This window comes from Doryrhamphus excisus, linkage group LG16, assembly GCF_037039965.1.
Source record: "Doryrhamphus excisus strain RoL-2023G ecotype Guam linkage group LG16, RoL_Dexc_Guam_v1.1, whole genome shotgun sequence".
NCBI classification, from domain to species: domain Eukaryota; kingdom Metazoa; phylum Chordata; class Actinopteri; order Syngnathiformes; family Syngnathidae; genus Doryrhamphus; species Doryrhamphus excisus.
In genome coordinates, this window is record NC_136372.1 from 10293105 (window position 1) to 10312772 (window position 19668).

The 19668-nt window shown below is 38.3% G+C and overlaps 1 protein-coding gene across 14 annotated transcripts in view; it reads right to left on the bottom strand.

Moving 5' to 3' along the window:
* The window catches only part of rbfox1 (RNA binding fox-1 homolog 1), a 197051-nt gene that overhangs the window by 25321 nt on the left and 152062 nt on the right, over positions 1-19668 (bottom strand). For all 14 annotated transcript variants that reach the window (XR_009119601.2, XR_009119600.2, XM_058049648.2 and 11 more), the window contains 3 exons: positions 12848-12908; positions 11627-11680; positions 4384-4516 (listed from right to left, as the gene is read on the bottom strand). Coding sequence is in view for 12 of the 14 variants with exons in the window: in XM_058049648.2 (XP_057905631.1) it covers positions 4384-4516; positions 11627-11680; positions 12848-12908 (248 nt within the window). In the remaining 2 variants the exon portion in view is untranslated. The remainder of the gene's footprint in view (positions 1-4383; positions 4517-11626; positions 11681-12847; positions 12909-19668) is intronic.

Below are 19668 nucleotides of genomic sequence, written 5' to 3' on the forward strand. Positions count from 1 at the left end.
ATATTAGTGCATGTTGACATGCAGGCAAACAGGCTGGCTACAAACCAATCCCCATGTCCACAATCCAAAAGATAACCAGCAACAACAACAACAAATAATAGGACAGGAGTCAAAGGAGAAATATAGCAAGCACCTCCTTATGTAACGGCTGAATAAGGAAGCTGGGAGAATTTAAAAAAATTACCTACAGATTTTTTGTTTATGTTTTACAGTTCTTTAAATAATATTGATGTCTTAAATAATCTGAAATCTGAAATAATCTGAGATTGCAGTGCTGGGATTCAAGTGTCTTTTTTCACTATCCCAATAAACGAAATCCTGCATGTTCTTATGTTATAATGTATAAATAATTTCATCCAGTATTATGGGATTTACAGTACAGTACTGTGTAAAAGTTCATGGCACCAGCCTCATTTCCGTGACGTTGTCGGTGTAACACCCCTCAGCTACAGCATAGTAAACAAATGCTTATGAACGTTGACTTGATTCAGTATATTTTTCATTGAATTAGTAGTTGGGACAAAATATTGTGTTGCTGCTGGATGTTCACAGTATTCAAGTGATACTTGTACTTTCCAAAAGACGAAGGTTTAAGACAACGGATGAAGCACATGAATGAAGCAAGTGCAGCTCAACTCAAATATCCAGCAAAGGTTAGCCTGCGCGCTATCACAAACTAATGTTTTACAAGTTTGATATTCAGCACCAAGGCTATCCACTAGCCTTTTGTAAATGCATTTAAAAAAAGAAGATCTTTAAAGAAAGATGTTTTGTGAAGGTATATAGTACATGTGGAAGGAAACTTCATAACATTTATAATCAAATATACAGCGAAAATCAGTATGCCGATCAAAAAGGTCCACTGTGGTGACTTCGTAATCAGGAAAAAGCCAAAAGAAACAAACAATATACAGTATATACTGGTTGAAAGTAGTCTTGCGAGAAATACTAGTAAATGTCATAAAACGTAAATCGAATCATTGAGAAGTTTGGGCATTTCATCCAAAAAGAACTCTGCTTGAAACAATCATTTAAACCACGTAGCCTTTAATGACCCTGCATCTTAAACGACTCGAGACTCGCATCGAGAATTGTAAGACACCGGAATCAAACTAGGAATAGGAATCAGAACCAGAATCGTCCAAATTCGATGCCAGCAAAAACTATGCAATGCCATGTAGCTCCTTCATCACGTATTCATGAGTGTTGCTGGTTTGGGAAGTGGTCCTACATTCCCATTTTTTGAGCATTGTCTATGTCTAGTATTGTTTTCCATTTGTGTTATCTTTCTACTGCGTCTTTCTCCGCTTAGGGCTTCATCCACCTCTTTTAGTTTGTCTCAGAGTTTTTCTCTTGGCGACCTTTTGTTGCCATCACATTTTGTTTGTTTTGACCTTTTGTATGTTTTCATGTTCCATCCACCGTGTCGTGTGCGTTTTGACAAAATTGTAATTCTGCTTTTGGGTCCAAAATTGAATTGAACTGTAATATAACAGAAACGTTGTTTGTGTACCTTGTACAGTGTATACGACTGAACGGGTATAATGAAGACATTGTGAAGTCAACCAGAAAATATGAAAACAGAAGAAAAAGGAAAATAAAAAAATATATAAACAGAAGAGTAACAGATTATTAAGGCAAAAGTGGGCAGTATTGGGATAAATTCTTGTTATTCATGAGCAATAACAGGAAACTCTCTCAAACCAAAATGAAATGGAATCTGTCATACAATTCACTGTTTTACTATATTTCCGAGCTAACTGTAGCCAAACACTAATTATTCAGTAGAATGATTCTACTGACTGTATAACGCTTGGTGAGAAATTAGCTAAAAAAAAAAATTGGGAGCTTGAACACGCCGCATAGTACAAAATAAATAAAATGAAACGCAGTATATGCTTATTTAACTCCCTGCAAGTGCTGCACTTTTACACAAGTGGGTGGAGGTAAGATTAGCCATCAAATAATTATTTCATTCCAAAGAGTGTTTTTATACTTGTGCCTTTTGAACTGTGGTTGAACCCCTTGTTTCATGATATGAAAGCAAAAATATGACATTTGTGAGATTACAGTCCCGTACACATATAGTATGTGCATGTGTGTATTAAAGAAGTAGCAGTCCTCAATTGTTCTGTTCTGTCTGTTCTTCACACAGCCAAGGCTCCCATCTCACCAGCCATTAGACAGGTTTCCAACTGTTTGTGCAAATGCCGATCAATACTGCTTCAAACATTATGGAAACCCACAGGGCTGTGTCTTTACAAATGTGGGGCTGCCCCATTTACTTGAAACCTGAGCTCAAATCAGGCCTTTGAATGTACAAAGCTAAATATTTCCTGGCTATAGCACCAGATTCATTAATAACAGATGCTTTAATAAAAATACATCACAGTCTACATTAATAATTCACCCTATGAGTACCGCAAGAATAATTATACGGCACAGCAGCATGAATGAAAGTACAATTTGTACCACTTGTCTCTTGGTTGTGACCATGCCCAAAATCCTAACCTCTTTGTAACTAAAGATAAACCATTTAGATACACTGCAGGTCTAAGTGTCTTATTCCAATTTAGTCCTCTCTCTTTTATTTTGTTTTTTTTTTTGACCATCCAAATACAAACTTCCACAAGAGGAAGTTATCCAGCATACCTTGTAGGCTACAAATTAGTATAAAATAGTAGGGTGTAGCATACTGTATACTATTAATGTGTAAGTGTATTTTCTGGTTGGAAAATCACAAGTGACCATCAGACCCTTGATGATGTCATGTTCGTTTGTGCTCAAAATTGAAATTTTTTGGGCATCTCAATTGCGAGGGTTTGAAATCATAGTCGATTTCCTATACAGTCGTCACTTGCTACATATCGTTTAGAATTTCACACCTTCAGTCTTACTGTTTTTCCAATAAATTAATACATTATGCCTTTTTCATGATCAAATGCTGCCTATATTTAATAAAATTTTACCTAGAATTTGCCAAAATTAAGTGTTTTGAAGCATAAAATGGACCAATGAACTAATATACAAATATGAGGTGGAAGATGCATTCAGAAATGTGACACTACGTAGTATTTTACATGTTCCGGTAATGTTTGGTGAGGGACACAAGCATTAGACTTTATCGCCGGTACACAGGCTTTGCAGGCTTTTGTAGCACGTTTGAATTATCACACAACTGGCACAATAATAATAACATTTTAATCATCATAATCATAATACGTGTTACGGTACTGTAATCCCATCTTATCTTATCTCAAGCATGAACACAAGTCTTATTTATGTCTTAAATTATATATTTTCTCTGGTTATGTCTACTATGTTGGACAATATGAGTGTTAAGATTACTATGGGGTGTTACATCATGTCTAAAAGGCTCCAATAATGTTAAAAACATATTTAGAAATATCCATCCATCCATTTTCTATACCGCTTATCCTCACAAAGGTTGCGGGCATGCTGGAGCCTATCCCAGCTGTCTTTGGGCGAGAGGTGGGATACACCCCGGACTGGTCGCCAGCCAATCACAGGGCACATATAGACAAACAACCATTCACACTCACATTCATACCTATGGACAATTTGGAGTCGCCAATTAACCTAGCATGTTTTTGGAATGTCGGAGGAAACCGAAGTCCCAGAGGAAACCCACACATGCACGGGGAGAACATGCAAATTCCACACAGAGATGGCTGAGGGTGGAATTAAACTCGGGTCTCCTAGCTGTGTGGCCTGTGTGGAAATTCACTTATTCCGGTTGGGTCTAGAACCAATTCAACCAATTAATAAAACATCAGATGATACAAATATTACATTCAAGCTGTTTCAAGTTTTCATGTTAATAAACATATTATCCTGAAGTCATATGATCTTGAAGTCTTAACTCTCATTTTAAATAAAATCCCAACCAGCCTCCTTTTCCCGATTGGCTTGCAGTCATAAAGAGAAAATGACATGAGAACCAACAGAAAGGTGGAGAATCACATCTGCTGCCCTCAACACACCGCTCTCCAGAGCATCTCATACCAAAGAGTTTGCAAGAGTTGCTGTTGAGGCTGTACAGATGTTTGTATCATTTAGATAAATGAGTTAAAAAGTGGATGACCTCCCATTCCAACAGTTTACTTCATCAAACCACAATCCAAGGTCAAGTTGACAGTCATTTTCAATGACTCCATGTACAAGCACATACCTTGTAGCATGCCTCTTGTTTAATTCAACATGCTATGGAAGTAGGGGAGTTGGTTATTGCTGTGAGGCAAAGCATGCATCGCTACACTGCCTCCGAGCACGGGGATTCAGGACTTGCCATTGGGTAGAAACAAAAAAAAAACATTTGACCAAAGGGGGGGAGAACTGAACAGAATAACAAAGGATACTCACCCTCCATAAGATGGAATATGAGGAGGCGGAGCGGCCGCCCTGAATGTGTTGTAGACTGTTCGTCCTCGACCTCGTAGGTGGGTCCCTCTGTATGCTGCTGCTGCACTGGTTGCTGGGTAGGGAAAACCTGGTACTGGAAATGGGGGGACAGAGGGGGGAGTCACACATACTGTGTTATGTTATTACAGTGTTTGCATTTGCTAACATTGTACACTTTTTGTTTTGTATCTCCACATCTATAGTGAATAAAATCTCCTGATTAGATTTTTTTGCATTGTCGGATGGTAAAAAAGCATATTATATTTAAATACTGAAAATGTGTTGTTGGAATGCTTCAATACACACAATATCGTCTCCGTTGTTCAATATATTCGAACTCAGTCAGAACAACATGTTTGGCAAATGGCATTTACACAGCTCATACCGTTTTAATTTTAAGGGTGGGTGAGCTTCTACTTTTTATTCTTCTCAGAGTTTCCTTTATGAATTCTACGGCACAGTTCCTCCTCTGTTACCTGCTGGTCGTTGTGTTTATTTCTCTCATGCAAGTTGGCACGTATCATCCATAATTGGAATAAGGATCACTCACATTAATTATTTGACTTTGGATTAGTTTGAGCATTTCTTTTTATCTTTTGAATATGCAAGGTGCCAGTTATCATAAAAAAAAGAACGGTCGGGAGAGGTCTATGTTAGGGTTAGGTTAGGTGAGTGTGTGTGTGACCAATAATTTGATCAAGCTCCCGTCAAGCAATGATGCCAGCTCCTCAGTGAGAAAAGTCGCTTTTGGTTGTCCTAAAGTAGCAAAATGACATCATCAACTAATTTGCATAATACATCATTTGCACTTAGTTCTAATGGCTGTCAGGTGAAAGATTTAATGTTGTGACAGGAACAAAATGTGAGTGAAATATAGGGATTTTAGGGACAATACGGAGACTGGTGGTTATTGTGGATGTGCACATGATCATGCTACTGGATAAGATAATAGGAGATTGCCTAGGGACCAGGCCAGAGTGTACCCCACCTCTTGCCCAAAGTCAGCTGGGATAGGCGCCAGCATACACCCCCTCCCCCGTGGCCGTAGTGAGGATAAAGGGCATAGAAAAAGGATGCTATGAAAGCCTCTTAGTAGAGGACTGTCTAGGTGCTTAAATGTGATAATTTGGCACAACTTGATGTAAATCAACTTTGTTGATGGTGGAGAGTGTTTAGCACACAGCTAGGAGACCCGGGTTCAATTCGACTCTCAGCCATCTCTGTGTGGAGTTTGCATGTTCTCCCCGTGCATGCGTGGGTTTTCTCCTGGGACTCCGGTTTCCTCCCACATTCCAGAAACATGCTAGGTTAATTGGTGACTCCAAATTGTCCATAGGTATGAATGTGAGTGTGAATGGTTGTTTGTCTATATGTGCCCTGTGATTGGCTGGCAACCAGAACAGGGGGTACCCCGCCTCTTGCCTGATGACAGCTGGGATAGGCTACAGCACCCCCGCGACTCTCGTGAAGAAAAGCGGTAGAGAAAACGGATGAAAAACGAACTAAATTCTAATTAAATTTCAAAATAAGACCACAAAATCTTTCCGTATTGTTCAATTTGAGGTTTTTTCCATGTTACATAATTTAATGTAATTATTGACTAGCTGTCGGAGACCTATCCATAATGGAGTCTTGCAACCTACCAGTTGTGAATCACAGGACTATGTCACCTCCACCACCCCATACTGTATATACTACCAACTCTATATATATTGAATAAACATGCAGCAGATATCAGGGTTCATGATAGACTGTCAAAAATGTCTGGTATACACATGACATGGAAACCATGTGACAAAAAAAGAAATGAAAATATGAGCTCCAATGAAGTGGACTGTGACTGGGGTACCTTATCTCTAATCTAAATGGGTTAAGACACTGTGAGTAATTTGAGAGAGGTGAAGAGGAAGACTGAGGAATGATTTCCTCCTCTAATTATGCAACTCTTCAAAAGGGAGCTCTAATGAAATGGTAATAGAAACAGTGAATCATTTATTGACCCGATGAAAAATGGAAGGTTTGGACCAAAGCATAACAGTTTCTCAAAGAGAGAAAGGAAGAGGAGTAACGTTGATAATTGTTGCTATTCATCTTTTGTCACCTTGATTTAAAGACCTTGTGCTATGGCAACCCTGATAGTTACCTTGATACCTCTTCCCGACATTGCATGACTTCACCTTTGATTGCAGCCTAAATGAAACCAAGCACATATAATAAAACTGAAGAACAAAACTAAAAATGTTTAGTTCATGACATTCAGACAAGATGTTTTTTTTAGGTATATTACATTTTACCTCAAGGTGAAACTGCATCAGTTCAATAAGGCAAAATGGACCTATTGAAGCTTTTAAAGAGAACAACACTCAAACCAACCAACACTGTGGGTGATGTTTACTAAGGCTATATTGTTTTCCAATAACAGGAATTAATTATTATTTCAAACGTTACAAGGCTGTTGCCATTAACAACAGTGAAATGTGGTAGTTGACCGCCAAAGACGTCTATCAACGTATTTTGCTTTCTTTTGCGGGAGCTACAGATCTTAGATGCAAAGATGCAAAAACTTAAGCATCTTGTGTGTGAATTTCAGATGGATAGGCAATGCATTTCTGTCCCAGTAGGGGGCAACAGTTCTATTGGCAGGGTCTGTGCAGGGAGGCGTCAACGAGTTGAGACGAAAATGTGGTGTAGGTCCTGCAAGCAGGAAAATGCTACACAGCTTACCATACTAAATTGATGTACTTGGTATATAAACACGTACACACACATTCGCCAATAAATAGTGTGTGCACGCCACATGGTGGTAAGTGTTTAGCGCTCAGCTAGGAGACCCGGGTTCAATTCGACCCTCGGCCATCTCTGTGTGGAGTTTGCATGTTCTCCCCGTGCATGCGTAGGTTCTCTCCTGGGACTCCGGTTTCCTTCCACATTCCAAAAACATGCTAGGTTAATTGGCAACTCCAAATTGTCCATGGGTATGAATGTGAGTGTGAATGGTTGTTTGTCTATATTTTGCCAAAATTATTTTCAAGCAGAATACCGGTCTAACATGGCTTATATGTCTTTTTTTCTCTTTTTATGTCTACTGTATTGGGTACAACATGTGTAAAATTGACTATAGGTGTGTTATTTCATGTCTAGTGGGTTCTAATAATAGGCTGCACGGTGGAAAAGGGGTTAGCATGTTAGCCACACAGTCTGGACTCTTTGGAATCTGGGCATCTTTGTTTGCAGGGATATTGCGGTTTGCTCCCACACATTCCAAAAACATGCTAGGTTAATTGGCGACTCCAAATTGTCCATAGGTATGAATGTGAGTGTGAATGGTTGTTTGTCTATATGTGCCCTGTGATTGGCTGGCGACCAGTCCAGGGTGTACCCTGTTCCTCGCCCGAAGACAGCTGGGATAGGCACACAGCCGCGACCATTGTGAAGATAAACGGTAGAAAATGAATGAATGTTCACTGGGCCAAGCTGAAAATGTGGACTCCTCCACCCATCTTGCCAAAGCCTTGTGCACCTGATTACCAACAGTGCGCTGGATGAAATTACCACAAATTACCACGTTCCGCAACCCAGCTACACCTTGCGCTGTGCTACCAAAATAGAGCCCATAGTGTCAATAAACACTTCAGTACTGAATAAAACTAAATATGCCTGGACCACAAATCACTCTACACTCTTTTCCCTGGTGTTACCTAAATTTGAATTACTGAGGTGAAATATAGAAAATAATTATAAAAGCACACAATAACCACTAAACCTTGCTCCAAAAAAGGGCAATTTGAATAATCCATAAAGCCACACAAACACACAAATCCTCCATCGATCTGGAACATTTTCACACAGCAAAAATTATGCACAGAACAACTTGCTCCTTGAGAATAAAGAACTTTCTTTAAACTAGAGAAAGTGAAAGTAGCACCTCAGGCACATTCACATTTCAAATCTGTATGCCCCCCACAACGTTTACATGAGCCAGTTTCAGGAACAGCATAAGCCTTTTTTTTACAAGATACAAAGACTGGCTGGCAACCAGTCCAGGGTGTACCCCGCCTCTCATCCGAAGACAACTGGGATAGGCTCCAGCATACCCCCGTGACCCTAATGAGGATAAGCGGCATTGAAAATGGATGGATAATTATGTATATGTATATACAATCACTGTGGTGAAGGTTAGATTTTCAACAAAAACGTTTAACATTTTTATTGTACTTGCCCTGACGCTCTCATCTTACAGCGCTCTGTATGAAGGAGCACTAAATTTTTATGAGCCAGTGATTGGACAAAATAGCGACGGCGTCCATATTTGGTTGAATTTTTGTGATTTGGTGTGATCGCAACATTGCAAAATCCATTGGGGACTGGCCTGGGACTGAAGATGAATGATGGAAAATTTGAGAACAAGAAATATGTACGTATATTTGTCATATACATTTGTCACTACAAATATGCCCATAAGTCGGTAACTATACTTAATTTTGTAGAAAGACAGTGTAGCTCAATTTTGGAGTTAACTTTACTTAACTTTATTTTTTTATTTTTTTTTTATTATAACCTTTTAGTTGTACTGCCCTTATCTAGTTTAATTCCATCGCTATCCACATTCTATATCATGGCTGGCATTTGTTCTTTATGGATAGGTAGGAGGGCCAAATTGCTTTATGGTAATGTGTGTGTAATGTAATGTAATGCATCTCAATGCCTGCAAGACACTACAGGAATAAAAATAAAGAGTAAAGAGTTGTCCTCTTTTTATTACACTTTCCATTAATTATTCTCATATAATTCTTTCCTTCAAGAATTCTGTGTAGTCGGAGAAGTTAATATAGGTATAATCTGTTCTGACTTACACTAAGACCATCATCAGTACATTTCATAACTTGGCCTTCAAGTAGGGACTTATGTGACCCAGTCCATTCTTGAAAGAAAACTGCACTTTTTGGAATTTTGCCCATCATCCACAATCCTTATGTGAAATGAGCAGATGCATTTCCTAAACAGTTAATATGAATCTGCTAACCATGTACATCATGGGACACACCTATTTCGAGTTTAAAGCCGTCTAAAAAACCTCCAACAACGTTTTACGGTTTTATTTATTTATGGCATAGACACGGCACAGGGCAGGAGCGCCGCACTTACTCTACGAAAATAGAGCCCACGCTGTCATCTTACAAAGAATTCTAAAATTATCACACAGCAATGTATACATAATAACGAAAAAAAAAGCAAGTACCAATATGAGTTTAAAATGAAAGAAAGCAACTAAAAGTTTTCCACAAATGCATTTTGTTGGAGCTAGAGGGAGGCTGACATTATTGCACACCCATGCAGGCAATACATTACTGGAAAACTTAAAAATAGTTGCATTTTTTTCATTTTAAACATGTATTGATACTTGTATTATAACTTTCTTAGCTACTTTTTAAGTGCTAAGTTGCTGTGTGATGGATTTAGCATTCTTTGTAAGATGACACCTTGAGTCAGACAGTTATACTGAGCAATGACCTCCTGCAATTTCCAGTGGGTTGACAAGCTTGTGATTGCCTCCTGCCAAAGAAAGAGCTTCTGTTCCCCCCTGATCTGCAAGTTGCACCGTATTTAAACAATTAGAGATGTCATGAGATTAGAATTTAGCTGCATTGTAAAAAGCTTAAGAAAAAAGTCGCCAGAATTGATGGAAAATGTTGTGACAATGCAGTAACAAGTACATTCATGATGACATGCAATACCTACAGTATTTTGATCATTTTAAACATCACCAGAACTTCTTGGACAGGGACTACCGCTACTTTCGTCAACAATGTTCGTTTGCTACTACTTATCATGGCAAACTTTGTGAGAGCCGGGCCCACTTTTGGACAAATGAGAATCCAGAATCTTATCGTTTTGAGCCCAAATATTTGGAGGATGAGCGAGAGGTTTTAGAAGCTGAGCCTGCAAAAAGTGAAAGTGAAACTTGGTAGCAAACGTGGGGCAAGTCACCGGCATGAGTGTAAATGTGAGTATTTCTACTGCACTGAGTGGCATACATTGCTACCATTGATGGAAAGGCTTCATGTATACGGAAAAGAGGACTTCGCTCCAAGAGATTGCATCACAACAAACTAAGAATCGTTAGCGCTAACAAACCCAAACACCTACCCAAAATAAACGGGAAAAGACTAGCTAGACCAGACGGACAATTGTCGATTGAGTCACCATGATATCGATTGTGATGCATGGACACAAAGCACATGATATCACAACACAGTTAATCTAGCCGTGTATAAACAAAACATGGAATGCGGGCTAAAAATGTACAATCAGTTTGGCTGTCTATTTGTAGTTGTTCATATGCTTGTTCTTGTTTCCTCGTCAGTACAGATTGGTGTCCTACCACATTGTTTTGAACATTGTCCTCTCGGTAGTAGCTTAACCCATTATGTTTGAGTACATCGTCCCTCCAAACCTACACTACATCATCTGGAGCAGTTCAAATCCAATATTTATCTTGTATGGTAATTTTCCAATAATGTATTCTACAAACACAGACACACTAATGGAGAAAAAGAATTGGGATCCATTGCATTTGCTTCCATGTGCATATGCACACAAATATGTATTATGGATATTTGAAAAGTAAGACAAAGGCAATCAATGTAAAGCCATTCTGGAATTTCAAAAAGTCCAGGATGATTTTTATAATGACCCCACTGAGAAATTGAAATTATTGATTTCATTTTAGAAAATATATTTCACATGATTTAATGTCCTGTGAGATAATGGCCAATTATGTTCCCTTCTCTCTTGTCCTTTATTTCACTTCACCAATCTATTGTACTCCTGTTTTTCTTAGGTTCTAAACACAAAATCCAGGTCTTTTTCACCTTAATGACCATCATTAATGAAGGAGTGGGGGGAGATGAATGCTGGGATGACAAAGATTAACAGTGGCGTGTGGGCGGTGGCGGGGGTAGCAAAATGTGTGTTTGTTCCGCAGAAGAGATGACAGTCTGTTGTTATATTTGTGCAAATCAACATAGTTCTGAGGCTATAAACAGAATTTGCCTGGTTGCATGTTGCTTGGGAGGGAAGCAGAGGAGGAAGAGGTGAAAAGGTTAAAATGAGAGGGAAGAAAAAATGGAGATGTCGAAGAAACTGCAAAACAAGGAAATGATTAAAGAGAGGGTGACAAATGGAGAAGGGCATGTCCTCCTACCTGCATAGAATTCTGGACTATAGACAGCACTGACCACTGGATTTAACTTCCAGCCTGAAAAAGAAAAGACAAAGAAGGACACTGAGTAGGAATGATAAAACAGTTTTAATGTGGTCAGTTTGAATGTTCAGTTGTGGCTTGTGTCGTGATTTTTATCTTTCTGGAAAGATATTCATTTTAATTCAAGTACACTTGTCTCAGTTCATTTGGTGTTGGTCATGATTCATTTCATGCTTAACGCCTTACATTGGGCTCACATATCCGAAAAGGAGTAGGCAGAAACGACACCCTTCTTCATGTCTCAGCAATTCGTTCACATAATATTTGGTTGTGATGACAATTATAAAAATTATTTATTGTCATCACAAAGTTTGTTCTCTTTTTGTGTTGGTGTTTACGTGAACAAAATGTTTTCCAAAATATTTTATTAAATCATTTTGTGGTGGAATATGGCCTATTATTAGTCATAATTCTATATATATATATATTGCCAAAATTATTTTCAAGCAGAATACCGGTCTAACATGGCTTATATGTCTTTTTTTCTCTTTTTATGTCTACTGTATTGGGTACGACATGTGTAAAATTGACTATAGGTGTGTTATTTCATGTCTAGTGGGCTCTAATATTAGGCTGCACGGTGGTGGCCCAGTGATTGGCTGGCGACCAGACCAGGGGGTACCCCTCCTCTCACCCAAAGTCAGCTGGGATAGGCTCCAGCATACCCCCACGACCCTAATGAGGATAAAAGCAGTGTAGAAAATGGATAGATGGATGGGCTCTAATAATGTAAAAAAAAAAAAGTAGAAAATAATACTAAAAATTAAGATAAATTACAATTAATCCAGACTAAAGATACATGACTGAATAAATAAAAAGGGGAAAAAAAACTGACACAATATAGCATGTGCAGTGATGGAGACAGATAAATTAGAAAATTAACAATTTAAAAAGTCATTAAGGCTTAAATGGCACTGAATTCTTATGACTATTCTTATGACTTGACTTGAAATTACATGAAATGAACATTTCAAAAGTTACTGCATTAGCTCGCTGAAGACGTAAGTCTGCAGTTGTCAGTATCCTATGTGCTGACTTCAAACATGGATGATTCAACAATGTATCAGTTGCAATTAATTGGCTGTAAATACGTCAGTGTGGTCCAGGTCACAACCAATTTGAACAGTAGATGTCTGTCAACACAATCTAAGGTAACCTTACCATTTGCATATGGGTTGACAGCCTTCTTATTTGTCATTACTCGGGCTGTTGCATTGTTGACCTAAAGCAGGCAGAGAGAACTCCATGAGTTATAACAGTAACATAGCTGGAGATGACAGCTTGTGATAGTCTGCATGCATTTGTCCCCTTGTGTGAACAAAGAAAAATGGAAGAAGAACGCCATGACAAAACACTCATGTCATTTGTGTTTTCACAGTTGCATTCAGAAACACTGAAAAAACACATCCAAAAAAAGGATCACCTTTCTTTCACATTTGCATATTTTCTATCATGTTTCACATGCTCTCCTCTTCCGGTGACATTTCGGTAAATGTACAGACAAAAGTAAAGAAAAAAAATGGATGCATTTGGCGAATTATGTTTTGTGAACATACTGTATAGTGGCATGCAGTGGGCAGGAAGAAATGTCAATAGGGTGAGGAAGACGAAAATATGCCAGGAGCATTATGCAACATCCAGTCAATCAAAGAAAATGACGAGATTTGTGATGAAAACACCAAAAGCATTCATACTTGGACAACAGCCTTTCTACTTGCAATGGGAAATATAATCAAAATCATAAAAACGAAAAAAAGAAGTATACTGTAATCAAGTCGGTCGATCAACCATTCAAGTCATTCCAAATGTAAATGAAAACTAAAATGGCAAATTAAATAAAGGGTGCATTATCTTGAAAAACAAAATCAATTGATAAATGATTTTCCAACAATCTCGGAGAGATGTGCAAATGAATCATGTCTCAGTCAGTATCGCTTGTACACGCAATTCCAGGAGAACACTTAGTGAATGAACATGTACGCTGTCACGCAAGAAAATATGTCAATATACAGCATCAACCCAACCACAATTCCAAAAGAAATGTCAAGTGAGTTTTAGTGTTGCAAACGTTCAAGAGAGGAGGAGAGAGAGAAAATGCTGTCAGAATGGCTTGCTCGCCCACACTTACCATTCCCAAACCTTTTGGCCCCGCCCACTTTTGTGTACCGTTACCGGTGTAACTTTGTTGGATGAGGCCCTAAACAAGCTACCATTGGGAGGATGTTGGGGGAAGGAGGGGATGAGAAAGGAATAAGCATCATCTTATTCAGATGGCCAAGAAAACTCTGCAATCATTCCACTGCGCAAACTCTCTCTTTCAGCTCTCTGCTGTCTTAAAATAGAACAAAACATAACGCAGGCCACTCTCTCTCCATTCACCACTAAGATCAAACTGGATCTTATCATTGATGTTTTGGAAAATCAACGCTGAATGCTATTTTCTATTCAATTCATCTTTAACTGCATTTTTGGGGACCATGAAGACAGATTTCTTTCCCTTTTCTGTGCATTATAACACAAGAAAACAAGTTAATATGAGCTAACTAACAATTCATGTCATTGGGACGCAACTATTTTGACTAACAACGTTGCATCGTTTGATATATACTTATGCTGTGAACATACATTAACATGTACACCGATGATACCATGTAATAGTTGCAGTATCTTGTCGAAATATGATAACTTGAAACACTACCAAAATTTCTTTCATAGCCACATACACATAGTACTTATGCTAGTTCCGACAACACTTAAAATGCCTGCTCTCCTTGGAATAGCTGTGTCTTCCAGCACAAGACGTGTGCTCCAGTCCTCGAGTAAAAAAAATGCTGATGGCAAACGAGCATCTTGCTGAGTCTTTGTAGCAAAATTGAGAGCTAGGTATCCACAATTCCATCTGAGCGGCTAGCGAGGAGTTGTGTTAGTCTGCCAGATGAATATACAGTAGTTTTTCATGTTAGCTGCTACAATAACAATACACAAGTCAGTTATGTAAATGGAACACTGCTGGTGTTTTGTTTTTTTTGTTGTTTTTTTGTGAGGGTTTTAGTGTCAAAATAGGTATTTCCCATGCAATCCATTGTTAGCTAGCTAATATTAATTCATTTTCTCATGCTATAAAAAAAACGGGAAAGAAATACGTGTTCATGTTTCACATAAGGACTGTTACTCATGGGCAAAATTCCAAAAAAGTGCAGTCCCCTTTAACCTTTACACAAATTTTTGTCCACACAATTCCGCCGCATTGGAAAAAAAATCTAAGATTTTGAGAAGTCGTACAATTATCAAGAATAAAGCTGTAGATTCATGAAAGTTGAAAAAGTTCTAATACTACGAGAATAAAGTTATAAATTTACATTAAAAAAGTCATAATATTCCGAGAATAAAGTCGAAATATTACAAGTCATCAGGTCGTAGTATGTGTCAGAGGGAAAATAGAGCATAGATTTTCAGGAAGAAGGACATTTTCCTCTTGGTTTATTCGTAATGTCGCAACAAAAAAGACTGCATTTAGACTGCAAAGATTAGCATTTCTAGCTCTTCGAACTTCCGCCTTAGTTACCAAAATCCCAAGAGTTAAATGCTCCCCTTTTTTCATAGCTGCCTCAAGCAATGCCTGGTATGATGAATTTTAAAATAATAAGTATACAATTTGCGAGAATAAAGTTGTAAATTCATGACAAAAAAAATTGCTTTATTTTATTTTACAGGCATGTATGACACATAATATTATTACTTTATTCTCCAGAAATTGACTACTTTTTTTCTGGTAAATGTACAACTTTATTTTCAAAATCACAGATCTGCATTTTAAGGCAAGTATTGGCCGATGTTAATATCGTTCACTGATATCGGCCGATACCAATAGCACCTGATATATGTATAAATACAGCATTCACAATGTGGCCTCAATACTCAGTTGTAGGATATGAGTCAGGACGGTGTAAAGAGAAAAACAGTTTGAATTTACAGGGGGTCCTTGGTTTACGACGTTCCAAGGTGACGAAAGTGCTCAGATAAATAAATTAGTTAAGTTTTTTTTGTCTGTAGACACAAGACTTGTTCAAAAACTAGCTATATTGCACACCAGAGGAAGATTATGCGCCACACACAGCCCAAGGATGCAGTGTATGCCTGCACAGCTACACAAAAGAAGAATTGTATCGCTTATTAGCTAACTTTTTGGACTTCATTATGCCTACCAAGCGGCAGTGCACCAAAGAAAAGGAAAGCCATCACCATGGAAGTGAAAACAAACATGATAAAAAGTTCGGACATGACCATGATTCTGACCTCTTTCTCTTTCAGATTATTATACATGTACATAATTTCTTTTTACCTGTTCACACTGAGTGCTATGCTACTATTGCCACTGTCTTGTATGTATACTTCATATAGTGTTGCTGCTATTGGAACCTGAATTTCCCTGAGGCCCCATGTTCAGGGGATCATTACACTTCTATCTAATCTAGTCTAGAACAATATGATACAATTATATTCAAAAATTACAAATGGATACAGCAACGTGTGAAATTCTGTACCCCCACACCAGATTATATACAGTACTATATGGACCCACTTCCAAAATAAATAATAATAATAATAATAAATAAATTATAACATAATATGCACTCTTAGTTTAAATGCAACCAACTTCAGTGACTTTCTTTCTGGTTCACATGATCAGCTGATGAACAACACTCTGCATATCTTTACAGATAAACCACACCTTATATTTCGTAATTGTAATTTACACTTGTTCCTTAAATAGTTTATATGAAGACTATTGCTTGATTGTAATGTAAAGTTTATACATGATTGTATCATCCAGTACTGAGAGTGAGTAAGCAAACTAATAAACAGTTTTTACATTTGATGTGATTGCTCTGCTGGTAGAGGTCATTTGGTCAAGTCTGAACCCTACCATCTGAACCCGAGTACGCACTAACAAGACAATGAACTCATAACATTGAAAATATAGAAGGTGATTCATTTTAATCCATCCATCCATTTTCCAGATGGCTCTTCTGATATTTTCTGGTTCAAACACCAAAACGTAAAAGTATTACTGGATAATGTTGTAGCCTACACGGGTCATTGAGATGTTAAGAAGTGAACTTTCCTCCTAATAGTCAGCCAGCTAATTCTGCAGAGCCAATCCATTTGACGAAGAAGATTGTGAAAAGAAAGACACCGAAGAAACTAAATTTACAGAAACCATGCAGGATCACAAGTCACATTAATGGCAAGAAGGATTTTTATTTATTATTGCATAGCTTCAGTATTGTTGGTCTTGCATTTAGTTGTATTCAATATATTATATTTTAAAATATGTGGCATACATGGCATTCTTAGCTAAAAAGGTTCCTGATCCTGGTTTTTTTAAACTTCCTATTACATCTGAGTGAAGCCTAACACAATCTAAAAATCACAGACATTCAGACCAGTATAAATCATTTTTTTAATATTTGTGTTCCATTATGTAATATTCTATGTCACTAACAATATCCAGTCACTGTCAGCTGTGAATTTATACATATATTTTTCACTGTGTAGCTTTTGGTAAGTACTGTGCTACAAATGTGAACACCTAAAGCGTGGTTCATGTTTCTCTATCGTCACCACTGAATCACTAGAGGCACTGTAGGGCCACAAAGTACCATTGCAGTATTCCACACAGTCTACTAAATTTAGCACGTTAGAAAGTTTTGAAACATGTAAACACCTTTTTCAGATGACCAATTCTCAATCAAGGTCATTGTATGTTCATTAAACACCTGCCTCAGACCCCCGTCTCTATCATCTTGAATATTTTGTCATATAAATATGGAAATCAGAATATGCACCCTACCGGAATATTAAGTTGTTATTGTGCACCCACTCTGCTCGGATCATTTGCTTGAGTCCAGCACGGTATCAAATGGAGGCGGTTTAGGTTTACATTTCTTGACTAAGGAAGAAACAAATGTAAGGCTCCATATTCAGTGTTTCCCATACATACACAACCTCAAATAAATTTGGACAAAATAAAAATACAGTAGACTTGTTTGCCCTTGCTCATCAACACATTATAGGGATGGATTAGAGGATGGAGCATGAGCGATTGGTGCTGCCAAGTAGTGAGTTGTTTTTTTTTTTTTACTGTAATTTGCGAGTAATCTGACGCTTCTAGATACTTTCTTTCAAAAAGTAACTTGCAACAAATCCAGTGAAGAGTCTTTTGCAAAATCTGAAAGTAACCATGTATCACGCTTCTCAAGGAACAACGAGTGCTGCTGTGGACCCCTCCCCTATCTAAAAATACTTACATCGATGGGAGTAAGTACAGAAAAAGTAACAATCTTTGATGCTAAATGGTCTTTCACTTGGATAGTGCTTTTCCACAGCCAAGACACTCAAAGCCCTTTTCACTGTTAGCACAATTACGGACTGATGACGCAGCATCAGGAGCAACTGGGGGTTCAGTATCTTGCCTAATTATACTTTGACATGATCAAGGCAGGGCAGACAATCGAACCCACAACCTTCAGTTTGCCGGCCCTGCCACTTCCAGAGTGTAAAAACATCTATTAGGTTAACCTTTTAAAACTGCAGGCTCCCCATCCTGGGGGCTGCTGGGTTGAGTCTGTGTTGCTATATCAATAAACACATGTCCATGGAACTGGACGAACGTCAGCTAAAAGGTAACCTGTTGGAAAAAACAGCATAGACCAGCATGCGTTTTGTATGTTATGTTTTCATGCTGGTCTACGGACCAGCATACGTTGTGCTTTTGTGCTGGTACACTGGTCTGGAGACCAGTATGACCAGCATATGTTGTGTTTTCGTGCTGAGATCAGCATACCAGCACAAAAACACAACATATGCTGGTCTTGCTAGTCTATGCTGGTAGCCGGTCTGTTTTTTTTCAGCAGGAAAAACAGATTCTAGCAAAACGAAAGACACTTCGCATCACAAGCACTTAAACGGAAGTAATGCCAAAAACAAGTGAGCGGCCCGAGGCCGGAATATGCCATTTCATAAAACAGAATGCTAAAGCAACAAATTTGGCCTCGCTAAAACATAAGCACAGCCCTGTTACTTGCAGCCCGGTGAAAGAAACACAGTTGCTTTTAGCATAAATGCTATGTGCTACATTTCACGTGCTTGCAAATTCTATGCCCAAACCTCACTCCAGTTACTTTAAGTCCTGTTAATTAAATGAGTGATCTTGGATTAGGAAACTAAATAAAGTGGCCTGATTTGGGCCAATGCACATTTTTGAGTAGTTCTATATGTGAACAGTATCAGCCAGTCTGATTTAAAGTCAGAAAAAGACAAAAATGTTATTATGTGGACCAAGGTCATCCATGTAGCCCTTGTAAATACGGAGAAAAATATTGCAGATGACATACAGTGGTGTGAAAAAGTGTTTGCCCCCTTCCTGATGTCTTTTTTTTTGCATGTTTGTCACACTTAAATGTTTCAGATCGTCAAACATGCACATTTAAAATGCAGTTTTTAAATAAAACTTTTTCATTATTAAGCGGAAAGAAAAATCCTAACCTACATGATCCTGTGTGAAAAATTGTCCTGAAATCTAATAAGTCTTACAGCACTCTGGCCCACTCATGTTTGCAGAATTGTTGTCATTCAGCCACATTGAAGCATCCAGCATGAAGCGCCTTTTTAAGGTCATGCCACAGCATCTCAATAGGATTCAGGTCAGAACTTTGACTAGAACCCAAGTTGGTTTCAGCTTGAGGTCACCAACAGATGGCCGGACATTCTCCCTCAGGATTGTTTGGTAGACAGCCGAATTCAAGGATCCATTTATCACAGCAAGTCTTCCAGGTCCTGAAGCAGCAAATCAGCCCCAGACCATCACACTACTACCACCATATTTTACTGTTGGCATTACTTTTACCCCAGATGTAATGGGACACACATATTCCAAAAACTTGCAAGTTTTCGTCAGATCACAGAGTATTTTCCCAAAG